The sequence below is a fragment of the Pogona vitticeps genome, chromosome 5 (assembly GCF_051106095.1).
Source record: "Pogona vitticeps strain Pit_001003342236 chromosome 5, PviZW2.1, whole genome shotgun sequence".
In the NCBI taxonomy this organism is placed as follows: domain Eukaryota; kingdom Metazoa; phylum Chordata; class Lepidosauria; order Squamata; family Agamidae; genus Pogona; species Pogona vitticeps.
In genome coordinates, this window is record NC_135787.1 from 174,257,529 (window position 1) to 174,274,259 (window position 16,731).

At 39.4% G+C, this 16,731-nt stretch overlaps 1 protein-coding gene across 3 annotated transcripts in view; it reads right to left on the reverse strand.

The window, feature by feature from the left end:
• BRAF (B-Raf proto-oncogene, serine/threonine kinase) overlaps positions 1 to 16,731 on the reverse strand; it is an 81,240-nt gene that overhangs the window by 34,107 nt on the left and 30,402 nt on the right. For 2 of the 3 annotated variants that reach the window (XM_072999954.2, XM_072999956.2), the window contains exons 8-14: positions 10,904 to 11,063; positions 9,441 to 9,477; positions 7,627 to 7,746; positions 3,187 to 3,323; positions 2,695 to 2,812; positions 2,180 to 2,264; positions 87 to 263 (exon numbers count right to left, since the gene is read on the reverse strand). In XM_072999954.2, coding sequence (XP_072856055.1) covers positions 87 to 263; positions 2,180 to 2,264; positions 2,695 to 2,812; positions 3,187 to 3,323; positions 7,627 to 7,746; positions 9,441 to 9,477; positions 10,904 to 11,063 — 834 coding nt within the window. The remainder of the gene's footprint in view (positions 1 to 86; positions 264 to 2,179; positions 2,265 to 2,694; positions 2,813 to 3,186; positions 3,324 to 7,626; positions 7,747 to 9,440; positions 9,478 to 10,903; positions 11,064 to 16,731) is intronic. The other variant, XM_072999955.2, reaches the window with a different exon arrangement.

Here is a 16,731-nt window from a genome sequence, read left to right on the forward strand (position 1 = left end):
GAGAACTTAGCATTATAGGGAGATAGCATTATAGGGAGAACCAGCAGTTTTTCTGCTCTATCCTTATCAGAAAATATGATACTTACTCCATTCCTTGTGCTGTCTGCCGTGCAATATCAATCAGCTTGATCATTTCAAATTTGGTTTCAATGATGTGTAGATGGTGATAAAGGCTAGAGCCTTCACACCACTGGGTAACTATAGCCAGCTGTGGCTTCGTTGAATAACCCATGAAAAGTAATATATTCACATGTCGTGTTTTCCTGGAAAAACAAAGTGATACTTAAAATAACTGAACTTATTGAATGAACTCAGGCAAATGAAGACACGAAAAGTTCTGCTATGCATTTACTTACATTAGAAGAGAGAGGGTGTCTTGCAAAGGGGCTAAGCAATGGCTCCAGGAAGCAAACAAGAAGTGTAACAGCCCTCTTTCATCCTTGCTCTCAAGCAAGCAGGATTTAACCACAGATAAAAGAGTTCAGTAGATGAGTTTCATAGCGCCACCCTGACTACTACCCATAGATATATGCACCATCTTGCATCTGTCTAACTGCAGCTAGTATTTTAACATCAGTCACCAGGATCCAATTATAGATTTACACTTGTGTATTTGAGATGGTATAAGTCATGACAGCAAAATGTTATTAATTAATAAGGTGCTGGTTGCATTCCTGGGCATGCGACACCCCAGCTAAGGCATACACATCCTATGAACGAATGACTGGAACAAACACTGCAACTGTTCTGGTGTCAATTTATAGCTTTCTTGTTTTAAGCAACTTGCTGGTTCAGTGTGCAATACTGAGTTTTGCTGCATCTCATTGCTTATATGTCCTGTGTTTTTAATGTTTCAACTATATTTCAACTATTTTTAACTATTTTATCATGCCCTCATAAAGTTGAAAGACAGCTTAAGAAACTTTTAAAGAAATAAACCCTGCAGCAGTTAATTTAAGAAACTCACTATGCAAGACAGAATCCAACTAAATACCTTCTCTGCCTTAAGTACAACAGTGTAAATTTCAGTGGCAAATTGCCACTACTTAAGAAATGTTTGTTTACATTTCTTGTTGTGTAACGAATCATGTGACCCGTGTGTGGCAGGAAATACAATCAGCAATTTCTTAAATAGTGATAAACCACCACTGAAATATGGCACTGGACTTAGCCTGGCAGGCATAAGTAATAGAATATTGACCATTATGTGATCAAAGTACTTTCTTTTGCTCATTCTGAATTTCCAGCCAACCATTTTGAATGGCCTTAGTTCTAACCTTAAGATCATCAGGGGAAGTCTTTCTCTTGGTCCCACCACCTTCGCAGGTGTGTTCGATGGAGACACAGGAGAGGCCCTTCTCTGTTGCTGCTTCCAGTCTTTGCCACACAGGAAGCCAGACAGGCCTCATCTTTGCTGACCTTCTACAAGCAGGCAAAGACCTTTCTCTTCAAGCAAGCTTTCCCTCAGTGACTGGCTGCCTGTGTGGGATTTTTGAATGGATTGTTATGCATCACCGCTTTGACTATGTTTTTAGTATTGCTTGTATTTACCATTTCTCAGGGTGGTATTTGTTTGTTCCTTTTTAATATTTGTATACTTATTGTTTTTAGCTTTAAGGCTTGTTTTTTAATGATGTAAGCTGCTTTTTTATACTCATTGTTTTTAGCTCTAAATATTATCTTTCAGTGATGTAAGCCACCTTGGGTCCTTTTTAAGGAGAAAGGTGGGGTAAAAATATTTTAAATAAATAAATTAATTAATAACATTGACATATGATGTTGACGTTACCTCTATTTACACACACACACCCTACTGTGTGGAGAACTAGCTTCCTAGGTCCCAGATAGAAAGCTCACGATCGGTTTTGTATAAAAGTTCTCCTGCATTAACAATTTACACTCAACTGTATATATTCATTTCTCATCAGGTTTTTTGCATTTTTTGTTTGTTTTCTAGAAACAAAAAACAATCTTCAATTCATCTACTTCTATTAACTTTAGGGCTCCCATTAGAATGTCAATTATCTCTTCCTTATTGATCAAAGGGCCCAATTTTGTTCTGTGGACTCAACCTCATTTCAGCAGAATGACTGGGAAAAGTCCAATGTTCTCAATAAATGGATCAATATAGTGGTTTTCCTGATAAGATTTATGTCATTAAAATCATTCATGGTCTTACCTGAGCACTCCTACTTCATTTTTAAAGGCCTGTAACTGCTGAGGCGTGGGGGCTGTAACATTCAACATTTTCACCGCAACATCACCTTCAAAAACAATGTTTTAAAATCAGTTCTATATAAGCCACTGAATAGGAAAAGGAGACACAAAACTCAACTACTGACATGCACTCTCTACCTAGGAAACAGTCAAGCTATTTATTAGTATGTGAAAAAATGTCAAGTGTTCAAAGCAGTCTCAGACAAAACGCACTGCTCCAAGATCTAAAGAATTACTATAGGTTGACTCAAAGGGAATGGGATGATAATTATCTTTTGATTATTATTTTCATATCACATCAAAACCTGATCCATAATACTGGGGATGATAGGATTGCAGGCCAACACGTTTATAGAGGCCACCAGGATGAGAAAAACTGGTCTATGTATTTTCTTTTAAAACTGAAAAAAATATTAATTTATACATACCCTTTCTCTTTTTTTAAATGAAAAATAGTTTTGCACAGCAGTTACATACCATGCCACTTTCCCTTAAAGACGGTCCCAAATGATCCAGAGCCTATCCTTTGCCCAACTGTAATCTGGCCATCTGGTATCTCCCAGTCATCACTCGAGTCTCGTCGACCAAGAGTTTTCTGCAAGAAAAGTAACTTCAGAAATACAACCATACATACTTTTAATAATGGTTTCATACATGGCTTCCTGAAGTGGAAAAGTCTTATGTCTATGCCGGTATGACTGGTGGGCAACTCACAATATGCAACAATGGGACCTAATGTAATGGCCCTGCCATATGTATTCTGAAAATGAAAGCAGAGGATTTGAATAAGTGAGTGGGAAAAGGGCGGGATGTTGAAACCTGTGGGGGCACTTCAGATTTTCTACTTGTGATTAGGAAATCATGCCATTTTAAAGTTGTGGTTAAGAGATTGGGCAGTGTTGCATCAATACTAGAATTCTAATGTTGTAAAGATGGGGCACTAATTCTATAAACTAAATTTAATCTTACCATTCTGGTCCGATCTTCTGATGACGAAGAGGACTTCCTCTCTCTCTGAGGCCCTGGGGATTTCTGTAATGCTTTCACATTAGTAAGGGAGCCTGGTAAGGAAGCAGGCGGTGTGGCAGATAAACCAGTGGTTGAACCTGTGTTTGAGATCAAAAGTCAAAAATACTTCTGGGTTTATAAATACATTAATATGATCTGGTAGATTTATTCCACAAAGCAATTAAGTGCATAAACTGTGTTCAATATTTCCAAACATTAAAAGGCATTTAAATGTAATTGGGAAGGTTTACAAAACAAGTGAACTGAACGCACATTTCAGCATGTGCTCCTGGCTCACTTGATTCAATTGTAAAACTTTTAGTGACTTCTGTGGGATCAAGATTGTGACTGTAATTTACAAAAAGAAAAGAGCAGGCTTAACAAACAGCACTCATTGCATTCTACATTCCAATTAGTTGCTAAACTACTGAAAGAATACTGCAGCATAGCGCAAAGGGCATTAAGTGGATTCAAGCCACACTGAAATAAAAAACTAGAAGCATCTGTCTGGATTGTACATCTTGTCTCTTTAAGCAAGAATAAATGTTGATTGAAATAAGCCTACTATACTTAAGTTTTAAAAAACAAATCTCAGATTACTTTAATTTAGCGTGTTTCCAGGCTTGTTGCCACTAACTCTTGAGGAATTTGACAATAACTGGGTATGCAGCCAATTTGGATAAAAATGGAAACAAATATTTAAACTGAAACCAAGATCCAAATAATGGTGAAGCTAAGTTCTTTACAAGGTCTCTGGATTAATGAGTAGCTTCCTAGTGCTGCATGGCACTTGAAGCAAAGGTGAAATATAATGAACACATCAGTCATGTAAACAGACATAAACAAGGCCTACAACTTTACTGTAGAAGTAAGACACTTAACACTATTATCTTTACAAATAATATTCTGTTAACTGGGCAAATAATATTACTGATATTATGAGAAGGGTATGAAACCAAAGATACTACACATGGCTATATTTCCTACATGGCATTTTCTCTATTCTTGTTTTAAGCCATTTTAAAGTTTTCATTTCATCTATTTCCGTATCAATGAATAAAACTGAAGATTTTTCAACTCACATGTAATTTAGTTATGTGCTGTCAAATCAGAATTGACTTAATGGAACCCTAATGGAGATTTCAAAGTACAGTGATGCCTCGCAAGACAAATGCCTCGTGCAACAAAAAACCGCAAGACGAAAGCGTTTTATGATTATTATTTTTTTGGTGACTCGCAAGATGAATTTTTTAAAATTTGTATTCCTATGGTAAATGCACTGAAATGCATTCCTATGGGAAAATTCGAAAGATGAAATTTTCGCAATACAAAATGACTTGCAGAACGAATTATTTTCGTCTTGTGAGACATCACTGTATGTGAGATATTTATGAAGTGGTTTTACCAGTTCCATTCCTCCAGTGAGTTTCCATGGCCAAGTGGGGATTCAAATCCTGCTCTCCAGAATCCTAGTCTGTCACTCTGTTCACTACATTATACTGGGTACCCACATGCAATTAAGAATAGATAAGTCTGCTCATTTCAGTTTCTCATCTTATTTAGAAACAGCAAAAGACTAAATATTTTTTTGACACTCCTTTATACTATATTAGGAAAGCTGGCCTTCTAGGCTGCCTCTATTTCCACTGTTTTACTCTTCTCATTAAAGAACCTCATTTACTATAACAAGTGCCTTATTTTTCATATTTTTGCTTATTCATTTCTTCATTTATTCACAACCATTATAAACTGTTTTAGAGCCAAACTCTAACAAAGCAACATATAAAAAACATTGCTGCTAGATAGAATAAGTGCATCTAAAGGGGAAATTGCTGTGAATTACGGAAGGCATTCATAGTCTTAAGGACAAGGAATAAGTAAGCTTTCAGCCCTCCCACCTTTAATGTCTGCATTGATGGGCCTAAGCAGAAATCAACTAGAATTGAGCTGTCAGACATGGCCAAACTTTTTTGTTTAATAACCCTATCCAATTTCTCTCACTGATTCTATCATTTCCCTGCAGATGTTGCCCTGTTGGTTGGCTGCTGTAGATTTTTTGGGCTGTCTGGCCATGTTCTTGAGTTTTTTCTTCCTAACATGGCCAGACAGCCCAAAAAACCTACAACAACCATCAGATCCTGGCCATGAAAGCCTTTGAGAATACACTGCCCTGTTGGCTTTGGCTGAACATCAGAAAAACAAAGGTTTCTATTGATACCCTTGGTATCCCACTGTTGCAGCATTTTCACATTTGTCCTTCAACTGCCAAGCAAAATAGATGTTTCTCATTGCTTTCTGAGCATTTTTAGACAACATACTGTTCTCTCTGCCTTCACTAAGACTTCCAACAGTTAAGCAGGAGCTGCATGTGGGTGCTGGCAGGGAAGAATGTAGCTAAGCTAGAAAAATACAGCTTTTAGAAGCTAGTGGATGAAAGGACTAACTCTTATACATAAAAAATTTAATTATTTCCTCCCATATCCAAACGACCCAGGTGACCATTCAAGGATTTCCACAGTTTCGATTCTGGTCGCTAAACAAATGATATCGCAACATGGGAAGGACAAATGGCTAACTCTTATTTATGAAAGGGTTGGAGATCTTACAACCCTTTTAATATTTGTGCTTATGGAATGCGAAGAGCAGCTGTGAGTGGCTATTTATGGGGGACACCTGTTAGGTTTTTAAAATAAGAATTTATGCTTAGAGGGTTCTTGGTATGTTTTTATTAAGTTTTTTAAAAATAGGATTCCTTTTGGGTAACTCCCTATACAGTATTTTCTCTTTATAAACACAACAAAAATAAATGTAAAAATAGTTTCCCTTAGCTATCATGCTGACACTGGAGGGAATTATCAATAAAATAGTACTCCTCCATTGATCTGGACACTATGGCTTGGAGGGAGAGGCACCGCTCTTACGAAAGTGGCAGAAGTTTTACACTTCTCTATGGTCACAATCTGACACTTTTCCCAGAGTATTACAGTTTAGTCAGTTAAGTCGAGTGGAATTATTGAAATAGTGAGGTGAAACATCCCCCAAATGAAAGCATTTTACATTCATAAATCTATCCTATTTTGTACAAATATAATGTGCTGCACCCACTATTTCATGCTCCAGATTAATATCTAAGCAGAGAAGAAAATATATACATAATTCTGTGCTGGATCATGGCTCTGTTTATCACTCTGGAGAATCTGGACTGCATCCACAGTTAAGTTGCACTTAGAAGGAGATTCCACTGAAACCAGTAGGATTTGCAAGTTCCAACTAAGTTAAGATCCACTGATTCTAATGAGTTTACTCTAAGTCTATATACAGCCATTTGTGCAGTAGTCATGGATTACAATGACAATTTCTTGTATTTTAGTAAACACAAACTAGTATTCATGCCAGTTGACCTCTGAAGCATACAGGAACACGTTCCATTAGTATCCAGATCAGTCACAGCTCCTAAATATCATTGATACAAAGTGGCTGGCTGAAATGTTAATATGATCTATCTCAAATATTAAATTAAGTTGAAACTGACATAGAAAATAGTCATGTCCATCTATTACTAAAGCCTGCAAAATGCCTTAAAATCAAGCAATTCACAATAGGACTGTAAATTTTTGTACCAACCTTCAGTCCTGAAACTAACAGCAACTACAGGACCTGAAGCAAGGTGGAATGCTTATTTTCATGATAGAGTACAAGAAACTTTACCCACTAAATTGGGCAGATCAACCTGCTCTTAAAAGCACGGCAACAGGTTGGGCTTTCTTTTCCCATGTCAACTGGCAACCCTAACCAGAGGAATTCCTTTGAGCACATAATGTTCTGCACAGATATTAAGAATATATGGTGGGAATCTTGTTGCTTAGAGTAGGTTCACATTAGAGTGGGTCCACTGAATCACTGGGGACTTGGTTGAGTCACCTCTGTAGGTTCCATTCATTTGGCTTCATCTAACAGAAGAGCTGGCTCACCAAATCCTCAATAATTCGATGGGTTTACTCTAGAAAGACTTATTCTACTACTAATCAATAATATTTCAGCTTATAAGATTTGTCTTAGCTCCTAAAACTGGAGACCATTGCAAAGAAAACAAGCATTTTTTTCATCAGGCCGCATGGAAACTTCTATAATGTATTGCTCTAGAAGCCACATGTCAGATGTCCAACACAGAATAATTTGTGAGTTTAATTAGGGTGAGTGAAAATGGGTGGAAAAAAGCACATTCAAAGCATTCCAGCCAGGCCAAGCCAAAACAAGAAAGAAAAAGAAAACAGAAACAAAATACAGTGTTTGATAAACTCACACACTTACATACACACATTGTGAGGGTGAAGCACAAACAGCATCTGTGGTTTTACTTAGTTTGATTTGGGTGAAAACAAGAAAGAAGAGCCCAACTACCTCGGAACACTGGGCCAGGCTCAAAATCAAACACTATCTCACTGGGGACAGAATGGAGGAGGGGACTGGGAGTCCGGGATTGGTATTTCCGAAGGCAGCGCATCAGCTGGTTCATAGGGGCTGTTAGAGAGAAAGAGACGGGCAGGCAGAGACAGGAAGACAGACACACAGAAGAAATGAAAGTCATGGGACATAACTAAGGTGCTTTGACTCCTAGGCATAGATCGTTTAGGACTCTTGCAGGGGAACTCCCATTCCCACTTTTAACCCAACCACCCCAAATGAATAGCATCCTTTCAAAAAACTGGAAACTGCCACACATTACCAGATGCCCAGCAGAGAGCTTACTAACCCGAGTTTTTAAACTGACAGTACACAACATTTAAATGTTGAACAAAATGGGCAAAACTGTTTAAAAAGCCACAGCTACCCAGACGTACATGATAGTTAAAACTGGCAATGTACTATTAGCTGGGGTTCATGGTTTTAGGTCACACCTTTGGTCTCAAGTTTGCAAAGTAGTAGCCAGCTCATGAGATGTAACCAGAGTAGTAGAGGGTGAATGGGAAGCAAAATCTCGCAGTGACATCACAGGCAAATGGTTTAAAAGGAGCCAGGAAAACATAAAGAGAGCCATGGAAAGCAAAAAGGTCAACTGACTAGGGACACATGCTTTCCTGCATTATACAGTCAAGTCCCTGCATGTCCAAATGATGAAGAGCCAAGACAAAGCTTTAATGAATCCTGGCAGCCAGTTAGCATTTTGAAGTCTACCTCTAAGAGGTATTGCAGCAGTAGTAGCAGCATCCACCAAAGGCATGTATGTCACATGGCAGAAGAAAAGTACATATATATACAGTGATGGCTTCTGATACTGGTCTAAATCTGCTAAGAAATGAATCCACTCCTCAGAATTTAAGTTTGCTTTGTATTTTTAGCATGTGGGAGCCCATCTCTGAAACATCAAGTAAGAGAGGTTGGTAAATTCAATAGCCATCTAACTAGAAATATTTTAGTGGATTAACCTGTTAATTACTCCACCAGGCCTGTAAACATTATTATGCAAGAACACAAACAACGCTTTTGTAGACAAAAAGCCCACTTTGCTTTTAGGCAGTACACAGGTGTTACAAAAGCATAGTTCAGAAGAGGCTTTCCCCGGGACTTCTCTCACACATATACAAAAGTGAACACCTCTTATGAAGTACTGCCTGTATCTTTTACAGTTAATTATAATAGTTTTTTTAAGTCTGCTGCTCTACTCAGTTTGGAGCTTCTTTTAAAAGTTAATCAAAATGTTTTTAAGCTACCAGAACAACTAAATCTAATTTTTTTTCCTCCACATATCGAACCCCACAAATAAATTGGGCCAAGCTTTGAACCTTAGAAGACTTTTCTGATGATACTCCCCTGTTGTAAAAACAACTGGAATAGCCTTTAGTGGTCTATTCACGAACTATGCTGAAAGTATTTTCTGTTGCTTATCAAAATAGAAAATTCACAGATTTGGGCCTTTTAGTACAAATGGAAGCCACACTTGATGGTCCATCCCCTCCTGTGGTTGTCTTTGGTTACCTATGGGACACACCACTGGCTACCACTTTGCATGTTATCCTTCTCTCCCTTTCACCCACAATGAAATGTGAACAACTCAAACTTTTAGCAGACAGATGCTAAGTCATGGACAGGCAAGTTCAGCTACATTTATTTGCTCTGTTTACATTTCTCTCTGTGTCTGTATTTCGCAAAAGGGGGTAGCATAAAAGGGAGGAGGCAAAGCAATGCATTTTATGCAAGATAACAAAGTCACTTACCTCCCTCTCCTCGTAACCCTTGATCTCTAATCAAGTCCTACAAACCAAAAAGAAAACTGTATGCACCTTATTCATGCATTGCTTATGTTTCTTGTTACTAAAAGGATGGGGACATAGAATAAATATGATCTCATTTAGAAATGGATATTGAGCAGCTGCACAGATGCAGCATACTTTTCTACCAGACCAGAAAATGGCCACCTGCTTACCAATACCTGTTCCCCAATAGGATTGCTTGAGCTATGCTGGGCCTGGCAAACTAACTGTCAAGAAACAGCCTCAAGAATGACATTAGGATCACATTCTACCTTAGCAGATACTCTTAGAACATTGTTCTCAGAGCAAGGAGGGGGGGGGGGAAGAGTGAAGACTATTGATTGGAGGTACAAGGAAAACAGTGACCATCAATTAGCAGTGTTAAATAAGAGAGGTGTTAGCTTATGGACCAACTTCAATTTAATGGACAAGTAGTAAGCTTCTGAGTAACACAGAACTATCAAGCTGAAATGACACAGTTAACATGTTTTCAGAAATATTGTGGGAGTAGCATCCAATAATACCAATCTATTGCTAGTTCCTGAAATCTCAATTTTATTTTAAAAATAGGACAGTAATGTTTAGCTCCTGGGGATTATAGACATAGACTCTCATCCACCCTAGACTTGCATTAGAAAAACTGAAATAATTAGGAAGGCAATGTTCAAGACAAAAATTGTTCTGTCATGGTCGTATGTACAGCAGGTCCAATGCATGGAAACACATCCACCTGTTTCATTTAGTGTATATGCAGCCAGTACATATCATCAAAACATACGAAATAGATTTCTTGATGGCAATTTGCTCCATCATAGCAGCCAAGCTCAGAGATGGTTATTCTTTCTATATATACACTCCTGCCATTCTGAAAGCTCTGGACAAGTAGTAACTAACAGTAACTCACCATTTGCTTAGTCATTGTGCCATCTGCCAGCCTAACACCAAGCCAGCTATAACTGAAGAAAATACATGCATTTGGCCTTATCACAGCTTCTGATTTCATACGTGGATGATGAAGATTCGGGCAGTATGACTTCTCCTGAGCAGCACAGTGCATCAAAACAGCATTTGGTTCATTTCTTTTCCTCCAAAGAGCTCAGAACAACCGATTTTATATAACTTCCAAGACAGCCTTACATCTCAACTCAGAAGACCAAATCTTTTCAAGTTCTGTGACAGAATGAACCCATCGGCCTTCTGAACATTCCCTGGACTGGTTATGTCTCACCCTAGTCTCTCATACTAGCCTATCACTTCTACCCTTGAAAGAATGGGCAATCAGGAAATCAGGAAACTTCTTTTGAATAATCTGGGAGAAAGAACTCAAAAGACTGAATGAGGTCAATGGCCCATTAGCTGCCTTTAGTGGAACAGGAAAAAGTAGCAGTCATTCTCAATATAAAGACCAATCTTAGAGTGCAACTTACATCAATGTTGACTGGCTCTATTGTATTGATGTGCACATTGGGTGCAGATGAAGAACGGTCTCGTTGACCAAACTGATTCCGATGATCTTCCTCTGCTGGTCGGAAAGGTTGGGGTATTGGAATGGATTTTGAGGGAGAAGGACTAGCGAGCATTGGTGGTCTGAGAAAATCAAAGCATTGAAAAAAAATCGATTAAGGGCCGCAGGGTGCTCTAGTTATTCTACTGAAGATGAAACAAGAATAATCCCCACCCATGTAACTCTACCTATAATGCTTGCTGCCTTTTGGGCTAGGGCTAGAGTCAGAATCTAATATTATCAGGTATCTACCAAGTATATTGACAATACTGTAGATAGGGACCATCTATCTCTGCTTGGCTATCCTCCCCCACTAAGGGCTCAGGTTTCAACTTACTTGGTTGGAATCTACAAGTTGCCAATCACTTTAAATCCTTCAAAATCTGACAGGCTAGCACTGTATAAGAATGCTATGAGAAGTCCATAATAGTATGTGGATGCAGCTACATCTAAAGCTTCCCCAGCTCCACTGATATTGGAAGAGGGGGCAGATGGCACCTTCTCAAGATACCTCAAATCCAAAGGAACATGAAGAGCTGTTTCATGCCAACTCACATCACTGGCCTGTCTAACTCAGTATTATCAACTCTGACTAGCAATAGCTCTTCAGGGTTCCAGACAGAAGTCTTTCCAGTCTTTTTCCATTTGCTGGAAATGACAGAGATGGAACCGGGGGCATTCTGAAGGCAAAGTGTATGCTCTGCCATTTAACTATGGCCCTCTATCAAACAGGAGCTGGCATGGATGATAGAAACATGTAGAGAGCCTTTTTGGCTACAGTGTCCAAACTGCTGAACTCCCTGTCTTGCAAGGTCTAGTTGGTTCCCTCTTTACTGCTGTTTTATCATCAACTTATTATCAAGAGCTCATTATTTCAGGCAGCCTTAAATCTGTGTTGGTTGGATTTCTTTAGTGCTATTGTTTTAAGCATATTATTAGCTTAATTGTTTTGGTTTCTCTTTTTTTAATGCTTGAGTATTTTTAATGATTTACTGAGTACTGCCACAAACCACTTTGAGTGTTCCTTTGGAACTGGAAAGGCAAGAACATCTTTCAATAGTCAAGCCATTTTTCACAACTAAACAACTATTTGCTTCACTGGCTGCAGGACATGTTACAAATTACACAGCAGGGAAGAAATACACTCCTGGTCCACATGGTTCTCATCACACCTGCACATAGTTTATCTGTACAGCAGGCTTGATATCCAGGTGTATTTCTGGAAGGCAAGCTTGTCTGAAGCCACTTGCATATTCGTTTCTGATAAAAGCCTGATCCACAAGTGCAGCGGAGAAGATGACAGAATGGACGGCACCACTCCAGATGCAGAGATGTGCACTGCAACATTCTCTGAAGCATAGACCCTACCCCAAAAGTACAGTACCAGGGGAAAGACTCCAATCTAACCTTTGCTTTGCTAGTTTCTCCTTGTGTGGAGTTGCATGGAGTTTTACTTATAGGAAGAAGAAAAAAGTGACACCCTAATAAGACATACTATCTACTGCATCCCATACATCTGTAGTTTTAATTTCTGCAATTGACTATCAAGGGGGCAATGGACTCTTCTTCACTGGGTATTTTTAAGCAGAGGTTGGGTGGCCACTTGTCAGGGATGCCTTAACTGTGGATTTCCTGCACCGGCAGGAAGCTGGATCTGATGACCCCTACCTTAGGGTTCATTCCAGCTCTACAAACCTATAATTCTAAGCAGGTAGAAATTTTGCTCCCTGGATGAGAAATGAGTCTCTCTAGCCAAGTAATCTTAGATTGTACAGTAAGTCTGAGGACAGAAACTATTTTGTTTCACACTGATTTCAGCTCTGCAGTTCTAGGATGATGATCATGTTGCCCTTAGCCCCCTTTTGGCTGAATAATACAATTACAATTGGCTGCTTATAAATTATTGATGGGAATAGCTCACAAGTGACATTGTGTTGAAGAGGGCTTACTTAACGCTTTGAGAGCTGTGAAGGCAACCCCATTAACTTAGAAGCATGTTCCACAGAAGGCAAAAGAAACACATTTTAAGCAGACACCTGCAGGACCAGAAGTATTTCTCTGAATAAGGAGGCTTTTCTTTGGTAGGGACTTGAAAAAAGAGTTATGCCGTATTTTTCAGAAAACCAACAACAGTACTACTATTTACCACAAGGCACAGAAACCTTTGTTTTGCTTTGTATTCAGATTTCTAAAATGCATTTGTACATACATTGCTTGACTACTTAGCAGCCAAATGGTTTGATCCAATAGCCCAAAGTAACATTTATTTATGTAAAGACTTAGATTCTGGTTTTCTAGCACTTACATGCCAGTTGCCGTGGCTTATAACAATTAAAATGAATCACAAAATACAAGCTTCCATAACAGAATAAAACACAGAACGAGTCAGCATAAAAGCAAAGACACAGGAAAGGACACTAGCTAGATAGTAAAAGAAAGGCCTGCTAGGAAGCCGGGGCTTCATCACTGGTCATAGTTCAGGAGGACTCCTGAAAATGATGGAGACCACTTGGTTTTGACCCCTCCCAACTTGTGGGGGGGAGGGCTTTTATTGGGAGAAGTGAAAGTCTGAAGTAACACAACCTGAGAAGGGAGGAGGGCCGGGGGATCCCTTGATTGGCATCTCTTTGAAGTTGCATCAGGAAGCAGAAATTGAGTGGGCGCCATTGGCACAAAGCTGTGAATGCCCCATGGCAGAAACTGGAAAAGTATAGAAGGATTCTGGAAATAATCTTGACCAGAACTTGAAGTAAGTGACTTGCTTTACATATGGAACTCTTAAGGACCTAAACAATGAAAAGAATGTGTACAATCTGTCAGAGAAAGTGACTAGACCTATATCTGGCCAGACCAGCGAGCATTCCGCCCCCCTTCATTTGAGGCTTGACTGGGAGAAACAGAAAGAAGAAAAGTAAAGGGAGAAAAATAACTTTGCTTCTATTGCGGCAATAAAACTCACTTCACCAGGACAATCTAACCATAAACTACTGATGGATTTAAATCTGTGAAGCAGCCAGAAACGCGTTCATCCTATCAACCATTGCTAACCAGAAAGCCCAAGGAGAGAAAGAGTGAATTGTAAATGTTTTCTGCCCCCAGAAATGCTACCATTGTGAATAACTATTGTGACTGCTACCTGCTGGAAATCTAGGTAACACCTCCAATCACGGAACAACAAGAGGGTTCTCAAGAATATTCAAAGCATTATACTTAATGGATTACACCAGATAAAAGCAGAAATGGATCAGCTATTTGAACAAACTAAAGATGTAGGGATACAAATTTAATTTACAATGAAGATAGAGGGAGACAATGTTATTCTTAAACCCCAAAAGGTTTCAGAAGAAAAAGGTGAAGATACGATGCAGCTGAGAGCTAATTTGTTAATCCCTCTTATGGAGATGTCAGCAGCAGATGTGCAGCAAAGGGTGAACTTTACTACGAAAGGGAGAAAAACTGAGATGATGGGACACATTCTGCGGCAGATGGGACAAAGGAGGAGACAATACATGGAGTGGATGAAGTTCTTGAGAATGGATGCATGGTCCATAAGATAGAAAATTAAAGATGACATGATAAGAGGGGCAGAAAATATTGGTTAAAATACGGAGATAGAGCAGTGGAGATAAGCATTGATAAATTTAAGAAGGTATTTTGTGGTGAAAGAATATATGATAACATAAACACAAATTAATAGTTATAACATTGATTTAGAGCAATAGATGGCAGAATAATATTAAACCTACAAAATTAGTAAAGGTAAAGGTTCCCCTTGACAATTTTTGTCCAGTCATGTTCGACTCTAGGGGGCGGTGCTCATCCCCGTTTCCAAGCCATACAGTTGTGTTCAAAATTATTCAGCCCCCACTGAAATTGAATGTTTTGGCCATTTTGACATTGATTTTGATCATTCAGTCATCTTGCTTACATTTACATGAAAGAGGCACTTGTAGGTCAGAGAAATATAACCTTAAGTTTATAATGAAATAACCACAAATGTCTTTTCTGTGCTCACATCATTATTAGTTTTTATTCAACCCCCAAGTGACATTCAATCTTAGTACTTAGTACAACATCCTTTTACAGTTATAACAGCTTTTAAACGTGACACAAGTGTCTTGCAGCGATCTACGGGTATCTTCGCCCATTCTTCATGGGCAAAAGCCTCCAGTTCAGTCAAATTCTTAGGCTTGCGCACTGCAACTGCTTTCTTTAAGTCCCACCAGAGGTTCTCAATCGGATTTAAGTCTGGTGACTGCGATGGCCACTCCAAAATGTTCCAGCCTTTCCTCTGCAACCATGCTCTAGTGGACTTGGAGGTATGCTTGGGATCATTGTCCTGTTGAAAGGTCCAACGTCTCCCAAGCCTCAGGTGTGTGACAGACTGCATCACATTTTCATCCAGTATCTCCTGGTACTGAAGAGAATTCATGGTACCTTGTACACGCTGAAGCTTCCCTGTACCTGCAGAAGCAAAACAGCCCCAAAGCATTATTGACCCTCCGCCATGCTTCACAGGTGTTCTTTTCGTCATATGCCTTGTTCTTCCTCCTCCAAACATAGCGTTGATCCATGGGCCCAAACAGTTCTAATTTTGTTTCATCAGTCCACAGAACACTATCCCACAACTTTTGTGGTTTGCCCACATGACTTTTGGCATACTGCAGTCAACTCTTCTTATTCTTGGGAGACAGCAAGGGGGTGCGCCTGGGGGTTCTGGCATGGAGACCTTCATTACGCAGTGTGCGCCTTATTGTCTGAGCTGAAACTTCTATACCCACATCTGACAAATCTTTTTTCAGTTCCTCAGCAGTCACACGGGGACTTTTCACCACTCTACGCTTCAGGTAGCGCACAGCAGTCGAAGTCAGCATCTTCTTTCTTCCACGACCAGGTAGCATTTCAACAGTGCTCTTTGCCTTGAATTTGCGAATGATGCTTCCTATGGTGTCTCTTGGTATGTTTAACTTCTTTGCAATCTTCTTATAGCCATTGCCCTTCCTGTGAAGACACATCACCTCTTCTCTTGTCTTCCTGGACCATTCTCTTGACTTCACCATGTTTGTAACCACACCAGTAAATGTCTAGAAGGAGCTGAGTATCACAGTCCTTTTAAAGCTGCCTAATTGGTGCTTATTATGCTTGATTGGTGCTCGGTGACATCCACAGGTGTTTTCAATACCTGTTCGAAAACACCTGAATGAACCTCTCTTCTTCAGAGTGGTAGTCTTTAAGGGGTTGAATAATTGTGGCAATGAAGAAACCACAAAAGAAACATTTACTACTGTATTACATAAACAATTGATGTTATTTTAGTTGCATTTGGTTCTTTAAAACGTCCTTGTAGGATTTCATTCTGAATACAATTCCAAATGTACACTATAGTCCCTAAACCCCTTTATAGCATTGGGGGCTGAATAATTTTGAACACAACTCTAGAGACAGCATTTTGTCCGAAGACAATCTTCCGTGGTCACATGGCCAGTGCGACTTAGACACGGAACGCTGTTACCTTCCCACCGAGGTGGTCCCTACTGATCTACTTGCATTTGCACGCTTTCAAACCACTAGGTTGGGGGGAGCTGGGACAAGCGACGGGAGCTCACTCCGTCGTGTGGATTCGATCTTATGACTGCTAGTCTTCTGACCCTGCAGCACAGAGGCTTCTGTGGTTTAGCCCACAGTGCCACCACGTCCCTCATAAAATTAGTAAGCTTAACGATAAAAAGAAAGAGAAGGTCCAAGAAAATG